The sequence below is a fragment of the Cygnus atratus genome, chromosome 5 (assembly GCF_013377495.2).
Source record: "Cygnus atratus isolate AKBS03 ecotype Queensland, Australia chromosome 5, CAtr_DNAZoo_HiC_assembly, whole genome shotgun sequence".
NCBI lineage: Eukaryota > Metazoa > Chordata > Aves > Anseriformes > Anatidae > Cygnus > Cygnus atratus.
Genome location: NC_066366.1, coordinates 59,306,240 through 59,324,423, shown reverse-complemented (window position 1 = coordinate 59,324,423; position 18,184 = coordinate 59,306,240). Strand labels below are relative to the sequence as shown.

Sequence of the window (18,184 nt, the reverse complement as noted above, 5' to 3'; positions counted from 1 at the left end):
CAGTGCTAATGCTTTGTTGCTTTTTGTTTTTCCTGCATAGGAACCCTCCCGAGGGATCGAATTTTTAAGAACCTCACTCGGAAGCGCCAGCGGGCGATGCGAAGACGAGTGCATCAGGTGAACGGGCACAAATTCATGGCTACCTACCTGCGACAGCCAACATACTGCTCACACTGCAGGGAGTTCATCTGGTAAGAATTGCTCAAAAGCAGTGGTGCGGACCTTCCTGCCCTTTATGTTTGGGGACTGACATGCCATCTGTGATGCTGAATCGGTTACCCAGCACTTTACCAAGGGCTACTAAAGTGACTCCCCATGCCCCCCAGGACTACCAGGGTACATTTACACTGCAAATTGGAATCTGCTGCAGAGAGGCCAGAGCTGATGTGTAGGTTGGATGCTGGAAGCCAACTGGGAGAGTGTGGGGATAGGACAATGTTCCTCGCTTGTAAGTGCAAATGTTATTTCAGGAAAAAGAAGTAAAGAAAGACCACAAATGTTAGTTTGAGTGGAGTTTTGAGATTACAATGAGAAAAACAGTTGCTTGAAAAACTAGAGAAAATGTCTGAGAACAGAAAAGCCATCAGAGGAGGTGTAAGGTGTGGGATGATATGTGTGGGGGCGTAGGCAGAGCAGGGAGAAAAACTTATATATGTCTCAAAAGAGCATGGAGTAGGAGAGATAATAACAGGGTGTGGGCTGTTGGGATCAGTCTAATAAGTGTGGTGTGTGTTGTAATAAAACGAAGTATTTCAGAAACTAGAGTGAGGGGGAATTTGAAGAATAACACGTACATTGACAGCCTTGCACTGTAAGCTCTGGCCCTGGCAGTACTTTGCTACACTTACACCCCCCCAGTACTGAATTGCACCCTTATTGCTGGGCAGTTTTTCCCCAGGGATCTGGTCATTTGGGATCCTCTTGCCTTTTGGCTCTCTTTTCTGTAAATGGTCTGCAGGAAGGCTGCTTTACTGCTACTGAATTCTGTTCATGTTTTGCTTTGCACAGGGGCGTGTTTGGGAAGCAGGGATACCAGTGTCAAGGTAAGGTGCTCTGCTCGGGCTCTGTGTTTGTTGGGTGTGCTTCCTCAGGAGCACTTCCCTGTGCTGCTGGGATGTCCTGTGGTTACGAGCTTCTCTGAAGTCACCGCTTATCTTCCTCCTCAGCCAGCCAAAACCGTGCACTAGAGCAGCTGTCAGTCTGGTGGCTTGAATGCGTGTAGGAACAATCACCCATGCTCATGCAAACACCTAGGGGTCCAGTTGCTGTGTTTCACCCACAGTTTTCCTCCTGTACAGATCCACCAAGTTACTGAGTGTGTGCAACACCTGGCTAGGCTTTAGAAACCCAACGTCCCTTCAACACAGTGTCCAGCTGATACTAAAACACAAAGCACCTTGCTGGAATGGCCACCCTCTTCCTTTCTCTCCCTGTGTAGATAAACAAAGTGAAATTAAGGATGTGACTTCAAAGGGCAGTCTCGGGGCCTGGTGCAGCACTTGTGTCTGAATGCACGTTTTGGCTGAATGGCTGTACAGATGTACGTGGTCCTTGTTTGCACTTAATTATTTTAGCTCCTTTCCCTTTTTTTCTATGGTAAGGTAGCAGAACTACTTGCTTCACAAGTGCATGGTCACCCAGGCCTTCTAACACAGCCTTCTTGTGCAATATAATAGGGCACTGGAGTGTTGATATGCAAGGAAGCTGCATGTAAACCAAATGGGTATCTTGCATAAAATCTCTGGGTGAAATTGAATGTTACTGGTAGACCCTTGTGAATGTAAGCTTAAGTCAGCTACAGATGGAATAGTGCGGGACCCTGCAACACATCTGCAACTTACTTTTTCCATTACAAAAATCTCCTTGCCCACTCAGTAGCTGTGGCCATTAGTGTTGGCTCCAGTGCACGCAGGGTTATGGAGTGGAGGAATCCAAGTTCATTCCAGCCAAGCCAGCTTCAGAGCTGCAGAGAGCCCTGCTGTGCTTTAGGGCTAATTAGTCCTCTTGATTAGGACTAGCTGATTAGCCTAGACACAGCACCGTTCTGCTGCAGTTACCCAGCTTCCCAGATGCAGGCATTGCACTGACCCTAACAAACTAACCTGGACAGCACTCAGTTGGGTATCCAACAGGAGAGACGCTTTGCCACTGAGATGTAGGGATGGCTTTTGGTATCTCAGGCCTGTGTTCTCTGATGTTGTTTGTGTATGTGTGTGAAATATCCCAGGATAAGTACAACAGCATTTTTAGGGAGCTCATTTTACACTCGTGTTTCTCTTTGCATCTCCTGTATTTTATGGCAGCTGTTTTCTAGTCAGTATGAATGATCCAGTGCAAAATTTCTTTTGCAGTGGGTTGTAGATGAATCTCCAGATCTGTTAGGAGATTTTGGAAATTCTGAGCCACCCTGATTATTTTTCGCATTTTTACTGTGTCCTGATAATATAAGTGAGCCATAAAGAAACCAGCTGATGGGGTGATGTGTTCTGAGTCTTTCAAAAGCTCTTTTCAGCATGCCTCTTTTATTTCCTAGTATGCACCTGTGTTGTACACAAGCGCTGCCATCATCTAATTGTTACAGCTTGCACGTGCCAAAACAATACTAACAAGAACGATCTCAAGGTAAAGTCATGTTTGTTGTTTTGGGTCATCGTAATTTGTGAATCTTCAGGATTGTCCGGGCATTTCCCTATCATAGAACCTATTCTGTGCTACCTTCATTCATGGATTTAAAAATGAGGAAGAATGATAGGGACATTCATCCCTATCATTATGATATTACATAGGCTGTGTAATATCATCTAGCTGTTCTTCTGTTAATTCCACTAACTGGTTGGACCACCACATAGTTTAGGAAGGGTCTTCATCTGAAAAGATCAAGAAATAGCAAACCAAACTGTTTTCCTTGGTAATTTTCCTTCATGATTAACCACGTCATCATCAAAATTTGGTGCCCAACTCTTAATGTGGATTCCTCTGGCATTAAAATCCAACCACTGCTCTTTGTTTTGCCTTTTTTATTTTTCTTTTTCGGTAATTTTAAGTGCCCATTTAGTCACTGCACCACACCTTTACTCTATGAAATTATTTATGTTGTAATAAAGAAACCCTTGCATAACTTGTGTTTCTGAAGGCTTTCTTCTGTGCTAGTTTTGGCTGTATTTGACAGGAATAACATCCCCACCTAAAACAGCACTGTGCGTTGCATCTCATTTCTATAACTGGAAATTGTTTAATAACTCTTTGAGGAAACCCAATTGAAATGTTCTTAATTGGGAGGTAGATCTATTGTATCCCATGCAGAAACCTTTCTAGTGCATGCAAGCAATTGCCTTTCCTCATTATTTCTTGACTCAGAACTGCTGAGCTAGACTTCTTAAAATGACCCCTTGCCAAACCAGATAAAAATAAATTAAAATGTTTAAGGCTAAAGTGCAAGTCTAATACTGAGTCGTCATCCCTGTACCTCATCCCCCCTTTTAGCATTGTGAATGGTATATAACATATTTAAACTGCTTTAAAAGAAGACAGAGGTGAGGAGGCACCACTCGCTTTAAACTCATCGTTTCAGTAGCCCCTCTAGCTTTTCCTAAGTGATGGCTTCCCCTAGTCACTCTTCCAGCAGCTGCTTGTTGAGACACAAATTAGAAAGTAATGAAGAGGTTAAATGGGAATGGGTTCCTTCAGCTGATGTAACCTTTTCTAAGGTGTCTTTGAGATCTGAAAGATTCACAGTTGGAAAAGAACAAAGTCAAAAAGGGGATGACAGCAAGCTACGAAGCTAAATGTGGGCCTGAAATGAAAGAGGAGGGTGAGAAAAGAAATGAGAACTTTAGGAGGAGCTGGGAAAACTATTCAATATTAAATTTAATGAAATCAGCCGTTTGACATAAAGTTACATGTTCGCACATAGTATGCAAGTTAGTCATTTGAGAACTATTTAGTTACAAATTGCTGTAGCTAGCAATTTATATTTGGCACCTTCGTATGATAGGTTTGTGATGAGGTAATCCATGCTTTCTAATTCTAAGTTTGTTTTAAGAATTTAAAATTGCCTGGGCAGCCTTCTTTAAAATCTGCTTTGTCAGATATTCCAGCCTGCCTGGCAAGTAAACCAGAGTAGATTCTCTGCAAACGAGATTTCAATCAGGGTTCTTACAATAAATCTCAGTGAAGTGATGGATTGGGATGTTTTCTGAGTTGGAATTATTTTCACGGTTCTGCAGTTAAATGTCAATATGTAAATGGACTTTGGTTTATGTGTATATTTGAATGTTTAAATCTCTGCTTTTCTTTTGGTCCCTCAGGTGACTGAACAGAGGTTTGGAATCAACATTCCTCATAAGTTCAGTGTCCACAACTACAAAGTCCCAACTTTCTGTGACCACTGTGGTTCCTTGCTCTGGGGAATTATGCGACAGGGCCTACAGTGTAAAAGTGAGCAGCTTCTTACTGTAGTCTTTTCACAACATTATATATATTTTTAGACTCTCAGTGCACTGTGTGAGCTTGATTTCTGCAACCAAGAGAAGGACAAGCAATAAATATTCATCTTTGCAAGAGTTACAAAAATGCACATCTACTTTTTAATATCAGGTTTCCAGAAGGACTCAAATTTTTACTCAGCACAGCTCTGTTTAGCTTGCACTGTTGAAAATATTCTTGGGTGTTGCTGCTTCCTGCATCATTTTTTCTCTTTACCTTATCTGTCCTAATTAGATAAGGCAGCAAAAGGCATCCAAAGAAAAGAAGGTCATCGCCACAGGTTGACTAAACTGTCATACTGTTACTTGATGACAAAACATATCCACGTTTTTGTTTCAGTGATCTAGACTGTAAAGTCCTATAGGTAACAAACAATCTCCATTTGCCTTCATCTCCCACAAGAGGTCGTATGTGCGTCCATGAGTGAAAGCAAGAAAGATTTTACTTCCCATTAATCAACATATCTCTAAAATTAGATATCTGCAAATGCAGGGAAAGTTTGTAGCTAATTCTGTGGCATTATAAATCCTAATTTTAATTGAAGGCATGGCTGCAATGTTATTTATATACCTCACAAACATACTTGAGCTTATGAATAGCTACAGGTAATATAACACCCTACTTGGATTGTTTGAGGTATGCTCATCTGATTTTCAGGAGTTTATTCTCTTATATGAGTGTTAATCTTGTTTCTGCTGAGATCAGTGGCAAAAATACACTCTTTGTTCAGATCCAGGGTAGAGTCTGGTCAGTATATTTCCTGAAGCTGAGCAGTCCTTTGCTAAGTTATTTCTCAGCAATAAATCCCTCCAAGTTATTCTAATTGTTCCTCTGCTTTTACTTTTCACCCCTGCCATCGCCCCTGTCAGTCTGTAAAATGAACGTCCACATCCGATGCCAAGCAAATGTTGCACCAAACTGTGGGGTGAACTCAGCAGAGCTCGCTAAAACCTTGGCGTGCATGGGCCTGCAACCTGGGAGCATTTCCCCAAATTCGGTGAGTCTTTTTCTTTTTTCCTCCTCTATTTGTAAATGTTTACATCTGAGTCCAATTTGTATGCATACAGGAGAAATCAGAGACTTCAGTTATGACAAGTGGCATTGGCCAGTGGGCTGCATGTGTAGGCTGTTGCTCTGTGAAACTTGTGGCAAAGATTTCACCTGGAAAATGGATGTTTTCTATCCAGATTTAACCTGGTGGAGGCATCAGTCTATAAATGTTACTTTGTTTATGTTTTGTAGTGGTGTGACTCCATTGCTGCTTGCATCTGTTTGGCCTAAATGAGAGTATCAGACCCCAAACTAATAATTGTCAATGCAATTCATGCCATACCTTTCTTCAGCCTTTCCACAAATACAAATGCACTGCCTCTGTATGTGGCTGGTGATAGAGCAAAAGACGAGCTAAGCAAGAGGCCCAGGTTCTCTTCCTAGCTTTGTCACCGGTTTTGAGTCATTTTGGGCAATCCGTTTCATGATTTACCGCTCTTTCTCCAGCTAAAATCTGAGGTCACTGTCAACATAGCATCATCTCTGGTCTTTGCGATCCAAGCCAGGGTCCTAGTGAGATTACTGCTAGAGCTGGGACATATGTGTTACAATTTTTGTCTGTCAATATTTAAGGCACCCTAAAATTCAGCTGTTGTGTACCTGAATGTATTTGGAGAATTTAAAGCACAGTATAAGAGCTTGAGTGATAATGTCCATACACAATACCAGAAGTCAGAGCTGTAATTTGATAATAAATTGGTTTTCATGAAGCGTTTTCTTATTTTTGCCAGCAGTTTTGAAAAGTCAGTTTGAAACCCCAATAACCCATAGTAAAATGCTAGACATTTTTATTTGACCTACATATATGTATTCAAATCCAAAAGATAATCGCCAACTGTAGTTAATCTTGTTAGTCAGCTGCGCTGATCGACCACATCAAGCTTTCTCAGCCTAGCATGCTCATTAAGCTGTGCTGTCCTTTTTGATTTCAGTTGGCTCATAAAAAATGAGACTTCCTTATTTTCCTGCTTCATGCTGTAGCAGTTCAGGGTTCAGTAATTCTTGGAGTTACATGGAAACACAAGCCACACACCCCCAACTTAGTTTTGTAAAAATCATCACTTGTTCACATTCGTGGTTTGCATAATATATATGTCAAAAGAAAATGAGACCAGGGAAAAAAATCATGGTGCTTGGTGTTTAGCGATCTCCTCTTCTTACTTGTGAGCTAAAGGCTCCAGTTACTGTTCAGAAGCTTAAATCTGGGAGTTTTCTTGGGTGTTACCCTGAATGGTTTTGGTTCTTTCTGCATGGCTGAGGTTACCATTTCTGTGGCAGCAAGGGAAGGCTTCCTGTGCAGGGAAGAATTTTGCTTTACATCAGAGCAGTCACAAGGTGGAGCTCAAGAAGTCCCTGTGACTTTGTTCGCACCAATAAATTAAACAAAAGTACTTCTAGTTTGTGTGCACACTCGTACGTGAAAAGCAGTGAACAGAGGGCACTGGAGATTGACTTGGTCTTCACATACTGCAAAAGCAGAAGCTCTAGAAATGCTTGCTAATACTGATACAATTCCTGAAAATGCAGACATACATTGCTGGTGTGGGCAAGAAAAGCATTCGTTTGAATTTGTGGCAGTAGAGGAAGCCAGGAGCACGGCTGTGGGAAAGAAAACTATTTTGAGGTTTGGGTCCCACTATGGGCTTTTCTTAAGAGTCCTCACATCAGGTAGAAACATAAGAGAATCAGAGGAAATCTGTTTGGATTCCGGATTTCACCAGCACCTCTCATACTGCAGAAATGATGCTCTTCACTCTGATGTTAGAAGGAAGACGTTTATTTACACACTTGTCTTATTTTTTCTGGGAGTGAGGGCAGAGAGAGGCAGGCTTGCCTTGGGATTTACAACTTAAAATGCCCGGGTCAGGAACCAGCTCTGACATCTCAGCACACCTCTGCACAGTGACAAGGTTGGCTGGTACACATAGCAGCTGTGTGGGGTGGCAGTACCCATGCACTTTCTGTTCCAGTGGCCACGCAGTGCATCTGAACAGCTTCTAAATGCCCACGTTGGGTAGGCTGCCTACCTGTGATCACCTCTGAGGCAAAGTACGATTTCTGTGCAGAATGATATGCAGAATGATACTTTTCTCCACAGAAACTGGCTTCAAGATCTACTTTGAGACATCAGGGAAAAGGCAGCTTGAAGGATGGCAACAGTGTTAGTGAAAATTCAGCGAGCAAACTCGGGATCAAAGACTTAACCTTCCTCCGTGTACTGGGAAAAGGCAGTTTTGGAAAGGTGAGTGTTATTTGTAGCTCTTTGGGGAAATACTGTGTTCTGTATTTGAGAAGCTCCAAGGTATGTGGAGTTATTTCATCATGAGACGTGCAGATTGTCCAGTGGACTCTGCTTTTGGTGCCCTGTGCGATGAGGCTGGTTTGAAAGAGAAGGGAGAAAAGGGAAGAGAAAGAAAACTGACAGCAAAGTGAAGAGTGGGATATCACAAAAAAGAAGAAAGTTAGCAACCAGAAGAACAGCTGCATGCCAGGGCTCATACCAGAAACTGCACGTGTGTGCATTAGCACTTGTTTGGGCAGCATTTCTTGGAGCATGTGAAAACTTTTCCTTTCAAAGAAACAGAGCAGAGGTTTCAAATGTAACAAGACTGGGGTTTCATTTCTCTGCTTTGCCACAAAGCCAGCGTAAAATGGCGCACAGGAAATTGATAACTGAGGAGGGAAATGGGACAGATGGTGATGCTCAGAGGGTCTGTCCTGGCACAGGATTTTGGCTGACGGTGGGTTATCTTTGAGCACCTAGCCCCACAGCAGGCTTTGGGGTGTGTGGGCAGAAGCCTGCTGCAGGCACTAGCACGTGCCGTTGACTGTACGCTGATGCCCATACTACCAGTCTGATTCACTTGCTTCCACAAGCCTGCTCATGAGATAACTGACCTTTCTAGTGTGAGAAGCTGCGAGAATCTCAGCATTGCTCATAAAGGCTGAGGGCTCAGCCCTTGCAATTCACCCTTCCCTTTGGTTTAGGTGATGCTTGCCAAGATGAAAGAGAGTGGGCAGCTGTATGCAGTGAAGGTGCTGAAGAAGGACGTCATTCTCCAAGATGACGATGTTGAATGCACCATGACTGAGAAACGCATCCTTTCCTTAGCAAGGAACCACCCATTCCTCACCAAGCTCTACTGTTGCTTCCAGACTCCTGTAAGTATAACCCAGATAGTGGACAGCCTTCCTCCTGATACTGGCTGGCATGTTCAGGATAGAGGCACTCTCCTGTGTGTTTGTTCCCCTGCTTGTTCCAAACATCCACCTTAAACTCAGGAGAAAGCTCTCTGATCAAGGGTGAACAGAGCACTGTGGGCCTTTAACATCTGATACCGAGGCATTTGTCAAACGAAATCCTGGCTTGTGAGCTCCCTGACAAGATGGAAGTATCGGGGAAGCCTTGTTTTTTATATCTTAGATATCTTTCGTAGAAACATATTTATGCCACTGAGCGTTTCCAAATGCATGTGTGTAAATGCCTACAGGCCCGAAGTGTCCTCCAGTTGCTGTGGGATCTCAGACCCTACTGCCGTGCTACCTGAACTGTAATAGTACTGCATTTGTCCTGTCTGCTCAGAACTGAATGAAATATCCTTCTGGGGTTACTGGTAGGGATTTTACTGGCATGGGTAGACACTGGCTCAGGCCCGTATACACGGCTGGTATTCCTTCTCGTGTAGATAAGACAAGTGACAGCACTGCTGTCACCTGTGGTTTGTATACCTCAGTGGAAGACTGCACGTGCTGCCTGTTCAGCTGAGAGCCTCCTCCTGCGTGTGCGTATGGGTGGGAGCTTGTTGCTGACGTGGGTGGTGGCAGGAGTGGCTGGGATGGAGGCAGTGGCCACAGCAGTATCCTGGCAAGGTAAGTTTGGGAGTCCCTGAGCTAAGCTGTTATTAGGACCAAAGCATTTTTGCAGTGTAGCTCTTCCAGACTGGCTGGGCTCCTTTCCAGTTGCTTTTTGTCCATTGCTAAATGCTGATAGAGTTTCTTTTCCCTCTTAGAAGAGACAGGAGAAATTTCACCTATTATTTGTGGCTTCAATCTTTCATAAACCCAAAATTTCTCAAAAGAAAAAAGAAGGGGGAGGTGGGGAGAAAGGCCAAAAAAAAAAAAAAAAAAGGCATTCAAATGTGTCCTGCCACCTACCTGTTTCTCTTCTCATTGGGGTGATGCAACAGCCAGTTATGGGGTTCGAGAATTGAGCTCGTTTAGGGTGGAGCCCTTGGGGTAGACTCATATAATAGAAATGAGGTGGTGTGTTTCTTCTTTTTTTTTTAAATATATATACAGTTTACATGGTTTCACAGAGCAGCCACGCTATATAGCAGAAACAAAGCTCGCTGTTGTCACCAGTAACCAAGGAAACTCTTTTTTGTTCCATAATATGAAGAAGCAGGGCCCAATTTTAGTGGCCTTACTGAAGTTCTCATGTAAGATATCAGAAACGCCCAGCACTGATGAGTGCTGTTTGAGGTCAGATCTAGGACAGCAGCCTTTTTTGCAGCTCGTTGCTATGCTCTTTGCTATGGCCTTCTTTACAGGATTGCAACTTAGATGTGAAAATAGCAAATGCAGTCCTGGTCTGTGTAGGGGATTTTCAGTGAACTTGGGGAAGAGTTAAGGTCACCGTGCTATTAGCGTCTGTCACGTTAAAAAAATGAATGCAATCTGCTGTGAGTGCAGAGGAGGTCTGCTGGGCTGTGAGGTAATTGAGGAGTCTTTTGCAAAGAGAAGAAAGGGAAGAACTCAGCCTGTTTAGACTAGCAAATGGAAAGCAAAAAGAGGATCTGATTGATGTCTGCAGATGTCACAGAGAAGGGAAACAAAGCTGTCAAGATGCTGGCTAAGATTAAATGAGTCTAGACTGGCCATGGATACAGTTAGACTGGAAATGAAAAGGAGGTTGCTAAACAGTAGAACAGCCTGGAACAGGAATTTCTGGACCAACTTTTAATCAGAGGAGCGGAGGGAAGAACCCCTCAGCCCTCACTGCCCCGAACCTGGTCAGTCTCTGAAAGGAGACACACCAAGGGAGTGGTGCTTACTGTAGCAGACCCCTGCTAGTTCCAGTCTTTCTCAGGTTCCTTTTTTACTTGAATCCTCCATTATTTCGTTATCTGGATTGATAACTTCCCTCCAGTAATAAACAAAAACAAAAAGAGACGCATTTACAAAAAAAAAAAAAAAAGAATTTCAGACTTATGTGGTTTACCATGTCTTTTTGTCCACCTTCTGCACTCAGTGACACCCACCTCAATCCAGAATAACCAGATTTAAATTGCTTATAAAAGCATAATTAAAACCCTTTGCCATAATGGAGAAATGATTGCAGCAAATACGTTGCACAGGAGGGCTTAAATGGTGCTGATACAATATTTAAGGTTTATGCTTGTTCCTTACATGGCATTGAGTTATCCCCTTCATTAACACTAACTTGACAGAAAAGAATATATATATAGAAAGAGAGAGAGACACACACATACATATATATAAACTAAGAGGAATCACTTACTTAAAATGTCAGCCTGAAACCATGTTTAAAGATACCAAAGCACCTTCGTTTGGTTCAAGCTGGGGGGAGGTTTACTCAGAACAATATCTGGTTTCACTTGCAATTACGTGGAAATTACATCACACGTACACTTACAGCCCAAACTCTGGAAAAGTGGTATTAAAGGTTCGTGTTTTTAAAAAAACAAGCATGACTTCAGTCTGCAATGAGTGGAGATCCTGGGTAAATAATGACTTAGTGGGCCTGTCTTTAGGAGTTTTTAGAGAAATAGCCATTTTGAGGCTTCTTACTGTTTTTCAAAAGAAAATAAGAGTGTGATGCTGCGGATGCATCGATACAGGCTGGAACTAAGTGACTGGGTAGCTTCCCTTCTGGAAGGTACCTGGGGCTCATGGTAGGTGCCGAGTTCAGTATGAACCAGCAGACTCATTATGAATAAGTTAAAATATATCCCAGGCTGATTTAGGAGGTCAGAGAAGTTGTTATCCCCTCTGCTTGGCGCTGGAGAGTCCGCAGCTAGAATACACGTGTTCAGTTACGGGCCCTCCAGTTCAAGAGGAAGTTACATGAGCTGGGAAGAAGGAGCTCAGAAGAGTCTGAAATGCTGCGTGCTATCAGGACAGGTTCTGAAGGTTTGGATGGAGCTGGAGCCATTTGAATTCAGACTCTTGTATAATATTCTACCCAAACCAGGAAACTCTTCTGACTTAGAGCCTAGGGCTGACTTACACAGCCCAGGGCACGTCTGTGCTGCACAGCGCGATGCTGTGTAGCGCGGGTAAGCTAGCTTTAGCTGAGCTGGCACAAGTGCCAGACACAGCAGTGCATTGTCTGAGTTAATCTATATTGTTGCTACTTTTGCTTGCCTGTTTAGAGTTAGCTGATTTTTTTTTTCTGTGCTCACATCAGTTGCTGATCGTTTTCAGAAAGGTTTCTTGTTCTTTGGTGCTGCCTCTGTGCCTCGTCTCTCTTTACTGTGGTCCTCTGGAGTGCCAGCTGCAGCGTAAGTGATGCACGCTAGCCCTTGCTGCTCTAATAGCCCGTGGTGGGCTGAGGCTGCCCGACCTCCAGCCAGCCTTCTTGCTCTTTTTGCAGAGAAATATTGCAGCCACTAGGTGGTAGGAGCTGCAAGTGTTGTCTCTGCCCGGTAGGTCACAGTTTGCAGAGCCCAGAGAGGAAACCCTGGCTGTGCAGCAGGCTGGCAGAGGCTGGCCATGGCCCTGTGCATGCTCGGCCCTGGGCAGGGCCCTCACTCCGCAGCGAGGGAGGCAGTTTTGGACCTGCACCTCCAGATTCCTTTCCTCTGAAGGGATGGAGTTGTGCTGGTCCCTCACAGGGAGTGGGTTTGGCCTGTTCCAGCAGCACCTGTGTGAGGTCTCCCTTGCTCACCACAAACTGAGATAAATCTCTGTTACTTTATATTTTTTTAATTGAATGTCTTGGTTCGAGTACTTTCAACCTTGCCTAAGCCGTTTGCTTCTGCTTTTTCTAGGGCCTTACAACCATCCTTTAGTGTCAGAGAGGATTATGCTCCCGCTGCACTAATCTGTGAGTTGCTGACAGGTGCTGGGGCTGACCTGTGGATAAGGTTGGATTCTGCGTTAGGGGTCACAAGCACCCAAAAATGCTCCTTTCCGTTTACCTGCCATTGGTGTCATCCAACACCTCAACAATACAGGCCTAGAACAGGTGAAAGAGGCTATCCGTATAAATGGTGAAGTTAGTAATTTAATCCTGGGGAATGCAGATCCTGGAATGTTTTAATTAAGATGAGTTTGCAACAAGTCGATCCTGTCATCTTTGGGGTTTAGGCACCATCCTTCCTGCACAGGTGGCTTGCTTTTAAATCCTTTTGTCTCACCTCTTTTGCATGAGAATGAAAGGGCTGGGGGAGATCAGCTTCCCATGCAAATAGGGTCAAATAGCAGTGGATAGAGGTTTCTGCCTTTTATGTTTATTGCCCTTATCCCTTTTCTCATGACCACAGGGTGCTTTCAGGGGACCATCCCCCAGGCGATGCTGTTTCCAGCACTGTCCCTGTTAGTCTGATCGTTATATGGATTTGCTTTCTGTGTGGCTCTGCTGACAGTTGCTGAGGCACAGAGCCCGCGTGTGCTGTTTCGAAAATAGTGAGACACGAGAACTTGGCGGAGGGACGTGACTTTCTGTAACAAGCGTCCTTCAGAGCTAATAGCTAGCAGGGTGCTGTTGAAGCCAGGAGGGATTCCAGGGCAGCTAATCATTGAACTGGTACCATTTTATTTTATGAGGGCATGCAGCTTTCTGCCCCCTTTACAAGCTGTGGGCTGATGTCATGCTTGAGACAGAAGGGGAAGGTTTCTCTTCATCACCTCTGGCTCCCGGAGCGCTGAAACAGTTCTTCCAGGGTCAGCATGGGCATTGTGCTACAGGTGTTTAGGGAGATGAGCCTGCATTTCACCTTCTGTAAGTGTTCAAGATAACCTGGAACCTTTGACAGGGGCATAATTTTCATGTGAGAGCCTACCAACCACCAGCAAAACTGGTGGGACTGAGCAAGGGCGGCTGGCTGACTGCTCCCCCGTCCGCTGGGCCACAGGAGAGGACTGGCTGTGCTCGCATGTCCAGGGGAATCCCTTGGTGCTGATCCTGCAGGGGTCTCCAGGACCAGCCTGGTTCTCCATCAGCTGCTCCACGCTGTCACAAAGTGAGCAGAGCACAGGGCAGCCCCGGGGCAGAGCTCAGCGTGGTGGAGGTAAGGGACTCTAGAAAGTGAGCAGCAGCCTTCCTGGGTCTGGTGGGGTGAAAAAGCATCCTGACAGAGGCCTCGGAGCGTGCTAGTGGGAGACAGGGAAATGGTGAGGCCTCTTTGATGTGCTGTTTGAAGGGCGCTGAGAGGGAGCCCGTTGGGAGCAGAGAGGAGAGCTTTGATCATCTCCCAGGCTCTAACCCCCAGCCTTCCCCCTGTGGCGTGTCGGGGAGGTACGACTTGCTGTGTGCGTACACCTGACAGCCACGTGCGTCTCTGTGGTGCTTCCTTGTAAGCTTGCTGGGCCTTTTTCCCCTTTTCTTAAGCATCGAGACTGGTGCTAGCCCCAGGCTGCCGTGCTGGAAGACCAGCGTGTGCTTCAGTTTCATTGCTGGCAGCCCAAATCGAATGAAGACGGTGACAGGAACGTCGTGTTTATAGGCCTGGCATTTTCCAAGAGGTCTGAAATGCTTTTTGGTCATAAACACTGGCAAGAAAGGGAGGCAGGCACCCTGCTGGGGGCTTGCTGCAGGGTCCTTTTGAAGTCAGGGTTGGTGGAGCTTGTGCTGTGCTTTACGTGGGTCCCTGAGGAGGCGAGCTAGGTTTTTCTGGGGGTGGACTGTCTGACACGGATAGATACAGGGGAATTTCGTCTCTCCACCTCTGTGCTCCTGCTGGGCACCTCAAGCACCGCTGTGTGCCTCGGGTACCCACGCACTGTGTTTTGTGACCACTGGCTGGACAGTCAGTGTTGGTATTTATTGCTCCTACATAACACGGAATAAAGGCACACCGGTCAAAACCGTGCTTTCTTGTGGTTGTGTAGTCACCGGGTACACCAAAAACCCATGACATCTTTGCTGGCACAGCGGTTTAACTTGTAGGTAAAACAGATGTGGGAGGCTCTCCGAGTTTGGAAGGCTCGGCTTATCTCTGACGCGCACCATCACACCTCTGGTGGGCTCGTCGCTGCAGGAACGTACGGGGCAGGGTGGCTGTGTGTTTTTTTTTGTAGGCAGAGTGGTTTTGGCTTCAGAAGGTGGAACAAGATCAGGCTGACGTTTCTGATTTTATCTGTGAACTTCGCTGGGTGTCCACACTTACGCTGCACACCGAGGTGATAGGAGCTGAAGTGAAAATATGACCTGAAGTGTTAGCTACCATCATCTTAGCACTGTTGTAGCCACTCAGTGTAACTTTTGTGCCCTAGTTGCTGAGGGACTCGGGCTACTTGTGTTTTTATGAAGCTAAGAAAATGTCTGTCTCCATCTGCAGTGCCTTGTGAGAGAGGCTGTACCTGTTAGGCAAAGCTATCGAGCTTAGTGCAAGGGTAACAAAAGGACGTTGTGTTGCACATCGTTAGCCACAGGAGATGGAAGTAATATTTTTCTTTGGCCTTAAAATCTAAGAAGTTGTGGCATTAAAAGGGTTGAAATGAAACCAACTCTCAAACAGGGTGACCAACCAAGTGCCAGTTAGTAGTGAGGAAGGGAGGGGAGCTATCAAAAGGCAGAGACGAGCTAACTAGCTGAGGCTCAACCCAGCAGTGCTTTAGGTTTAAATCTCTTTGAACCTGAGCTGCTTTCCAGGCAGCGTTTCAGGTGAGAGGGTGGATCCGCAAAGCCTTTGTTTTGCAGCTCAGATTTTCCTGAAGACCTTTAGCTGAGCTTTCAGAGGTCTCTAGCTTTCCCCAAGTGCAGTCGGAGGCCAGGAGATGTTGCAAGTAGTGGGTATTTTTGAAAAACAGGCCAGAGCTGTCTCGGGTTGATCGGTCCAAAGCGGGAACAGCAATTCCAGTAGCTTGTTCTGAACTGGGAGATGTGAAAACAGCATGATCTTTGCAGAGCTGCCCTCTTCTGAGACACCGGGATGTTAGCGGCTAGCTGAGGGGTGCAGATGTCCTATAAATCTTTGATTAATGAGTGATGCGTACAGCTTGATATATTCTAGTTCCTTATTCCGGAATTTATTCCTAAGTTCAGCCAGCCCTTTGGGTTTTGATCTTTCAGGTGGGAAGGAGTGTTTATGTAATTTTCTATGCCGTTTAATAAGGTCCGGAGGGGAAGATTTTATTTCTTCTTTCATTCTGTTTTGTGTTTTACTTTAAGGAGATTTTGTTTTAGTGGCCAGGATAGCACTTTGTTTTTCCTTTTTGAATTGCGATTATGTAGGTTTTTGGTTATTATTTTTTTTTGTACATAATTGAGCCGGTTGATCTAGTGCCTGCGATTTTGGGCTCTTTGTTTTGTTTCTAGTGAAAGAGATACAAATGAAGAAAAGTGATTAAAAATTGTCCATTTGCATTTATGTTGAGTGAAGGTTTCTGGCCATAAAATGAGCCAATCCCACTGTGATTTAGACCATCGTGAGGGGAGGGGATGGGGAGGGAAGCTGCGCGTGCAGTTCACTTGCAGGTCTCAAAGGCTGTGTTGTCGCAGAGAGATGATCGCATTTGACCTTGTGTTACAAAAACTCTTCAGCCTGCGAGTTTGAAATTTCAGCCCAGCAGTGAAGAAGACACGGGCTGAAGTCTGAAGGATGTAGCTGGATTCAGGACTTTTTTTCGGAGCAGGTGGGACCCCACGGCTGCTGTCGGCTTGGCCTGGGTTGTGGCTGTCGTGCAGCTCTTCTGGAATTAGCTCAGCATTAATGCTGTGCTGTGCACGCACGCACACGCAGGGCAGCCTTTACCCCGAGGGACCCCAGAGAGTTTATTTATGCAAATGGCAAGAGCCAATTTGTTACTCTCCGGGCGATGTTTATGTGCCTGGCTGCCGCTGCGTAGGGAAGGCAGCGTTGTGCCCGCTGTCAGCGGCGTCGCGGAGCGCAGCGGTGAGCGATAACCGCTCTGTTCCCGCAGTTGTGATGATGACGGCAGCAGTTCCTTGCTGAAAGAGCCCGAAATGGGGGATGCGACCCGTGCTTCTCAGAAGTGCCTTCGCTACCTCCAGTGCAGCTGAGCCGCGAGGAAGCGCAGCGTGCAGCTTACCCCACCTCTCAGTCCAAATTTTCACTGCACCTCCTTCTGGCTAAAAAAAAATAAAAATAAAAACAAGTGGAAGAAAGCAGCCTTCTCTTTCTCAGCCCTTCGGATGTGGCACGGCACACCACGATCTCTCCCATCTTGATAGCCCCGGGGCTGTACGGTGCCATCCACTACGCGCTCTCTTGCCGTGGTCTGATTTCTCCTGGGCATAAGTGGTTGTTGGGGCTGGCACGGGCTTCGGAAGCCACTGAAGCAGAGGGAGAAAATGGCCAAGAGAGCAGCAGCGGTCAGCCAGCAGGCTGCTGTAATGTCTGATGCCTTCCACTGCCTTGTCCGTTTGGGGGTCTGGGGCCGTGGTGGCAGAGCGGTGGCAGGTGCCGGTGGCAGTCGTCGCTGTGACTGTGTTTAAGAAGCGTAGCTAACGCCTACAGATAATTCCAGCTGAGCGAGCACGACATGGAGCTGTTTCTTCTCTTCTGCTTCACGTAGCTACTCTGATTTGAAACCGAAGGACCGAATCTTTGCCTGGCATCGGCGTCTTGCTCCATCACAGCCGGGCACTGCTTCGACACCACACGGCCGTTTAGGGCTGAGCTCGTTTGGTCTGCTCCAGCTCCCGTGTGAAGGTTGCTCCAGCAGCTCCTTTGTGGTGAGCCCCTTCTGAAGGTGCCTGTGATCCTCTCCGGGTTGGAAACGCTTCCAAGGGTAACTCACCCATCCGAGCAGCCTGTCCTGCTGCAAACCACATAGCTGGGAGCGGCGGGCAGCCCGCGGGGACGCCACGCTGCCTCGGCCGAAGGGCTGGGCGCGGAGGGAAGGCGCAGAGCGGCGTCCGAGCGTGGTTGTTGGTCGTGTTACTCCTGTGAGAGTAAATATTGGGAAACAAACCTGCTTATTATTCCTCCTCCGGGTCCAGCGCCTTGACCCAGATACGGATGGTCACTGGCGCTGCTGGCGGAGCTGGACGTGTGGCTTGCTGAAGCCTGGTCCTGAGACAGCGCCGCTTATTTGCACGCTCCCAGCGAGACCGAGGGCAGATGGCTTTGTGTGGGGGTTGCGGACCACAAAGGGAGAAAGAGAACATCGGGAGCGCTGAGGGAGCCTGCCAGCTCTTGTAATTATCTTGTAATAATTTGCTTACAAGCTCCCTAAGCCCTGCTACTCATTTTTGGAAGCAATAAACTTTTGCTGTGTAGCAGTGACACAGCTGTTTCTGTATGGAGATAATTCTGAAAGCCTGCTTTCCGCTCTGCACAGCTTAAACTGCCAAAACAGTGAAAAATGACTGTTTTCTTGGGGAAACCCTTTGGCTTCAGTGAACTCAGATCAAGCCCAAAGCTGATTTTCTAAGGAGTTGTGTGCATGAATTACTTCCAAAAGGATGAAGTGCAAACGTAGCAGAATTCCAGAGCCA

The 18,184-nt window shown here is 46.0% G+C and overlaps 1 protein-coding gene across 3 annotated transcripts in view; it reads left to right on the top strand.

Moving 5' to 3' along the window:
- Positions 1–18,184, top strand: part of PRKCH (protein kinase C eta) — a 116,238-nt gene that overhangs the window by 48,054 nt on the left and 50,000 nt on the right. For all 3 annotated transcript variants that reach the window (XR_004779362.2, XM_035551104.2, XM_035551105.2), the window contains exons 3-9: positions 41–191; positions 1,009–1,043; positions 2,534–2,622; positions 4,308–4,437; positions 5,355–5,482; positions 7,634–7,777; positions 8,524–8,697. Coding sequence is in view for 2 of the 3 variants with exons in the window: in XM_035551104.2 (XP_035406997.1) it covers positions 41–191; positions 1,009–1,043; positions 2,534–2,622; positions 4,308–4,437; positions 5,355–5,482; positions 7,634–7,777; positions 8,524–8,697 (851 nt within the window). In the remaining variant the exon portion in view is untranslated. The remainder of the gene's footprint in view (positions 1–40; positions 192–1,008; positions 1,044–2,533; positions 2,623–4,307; positions 4,438–5,354; positions 5,483–7,633; positions 7,778–8,523; positions 8,698–18,184) is intronic.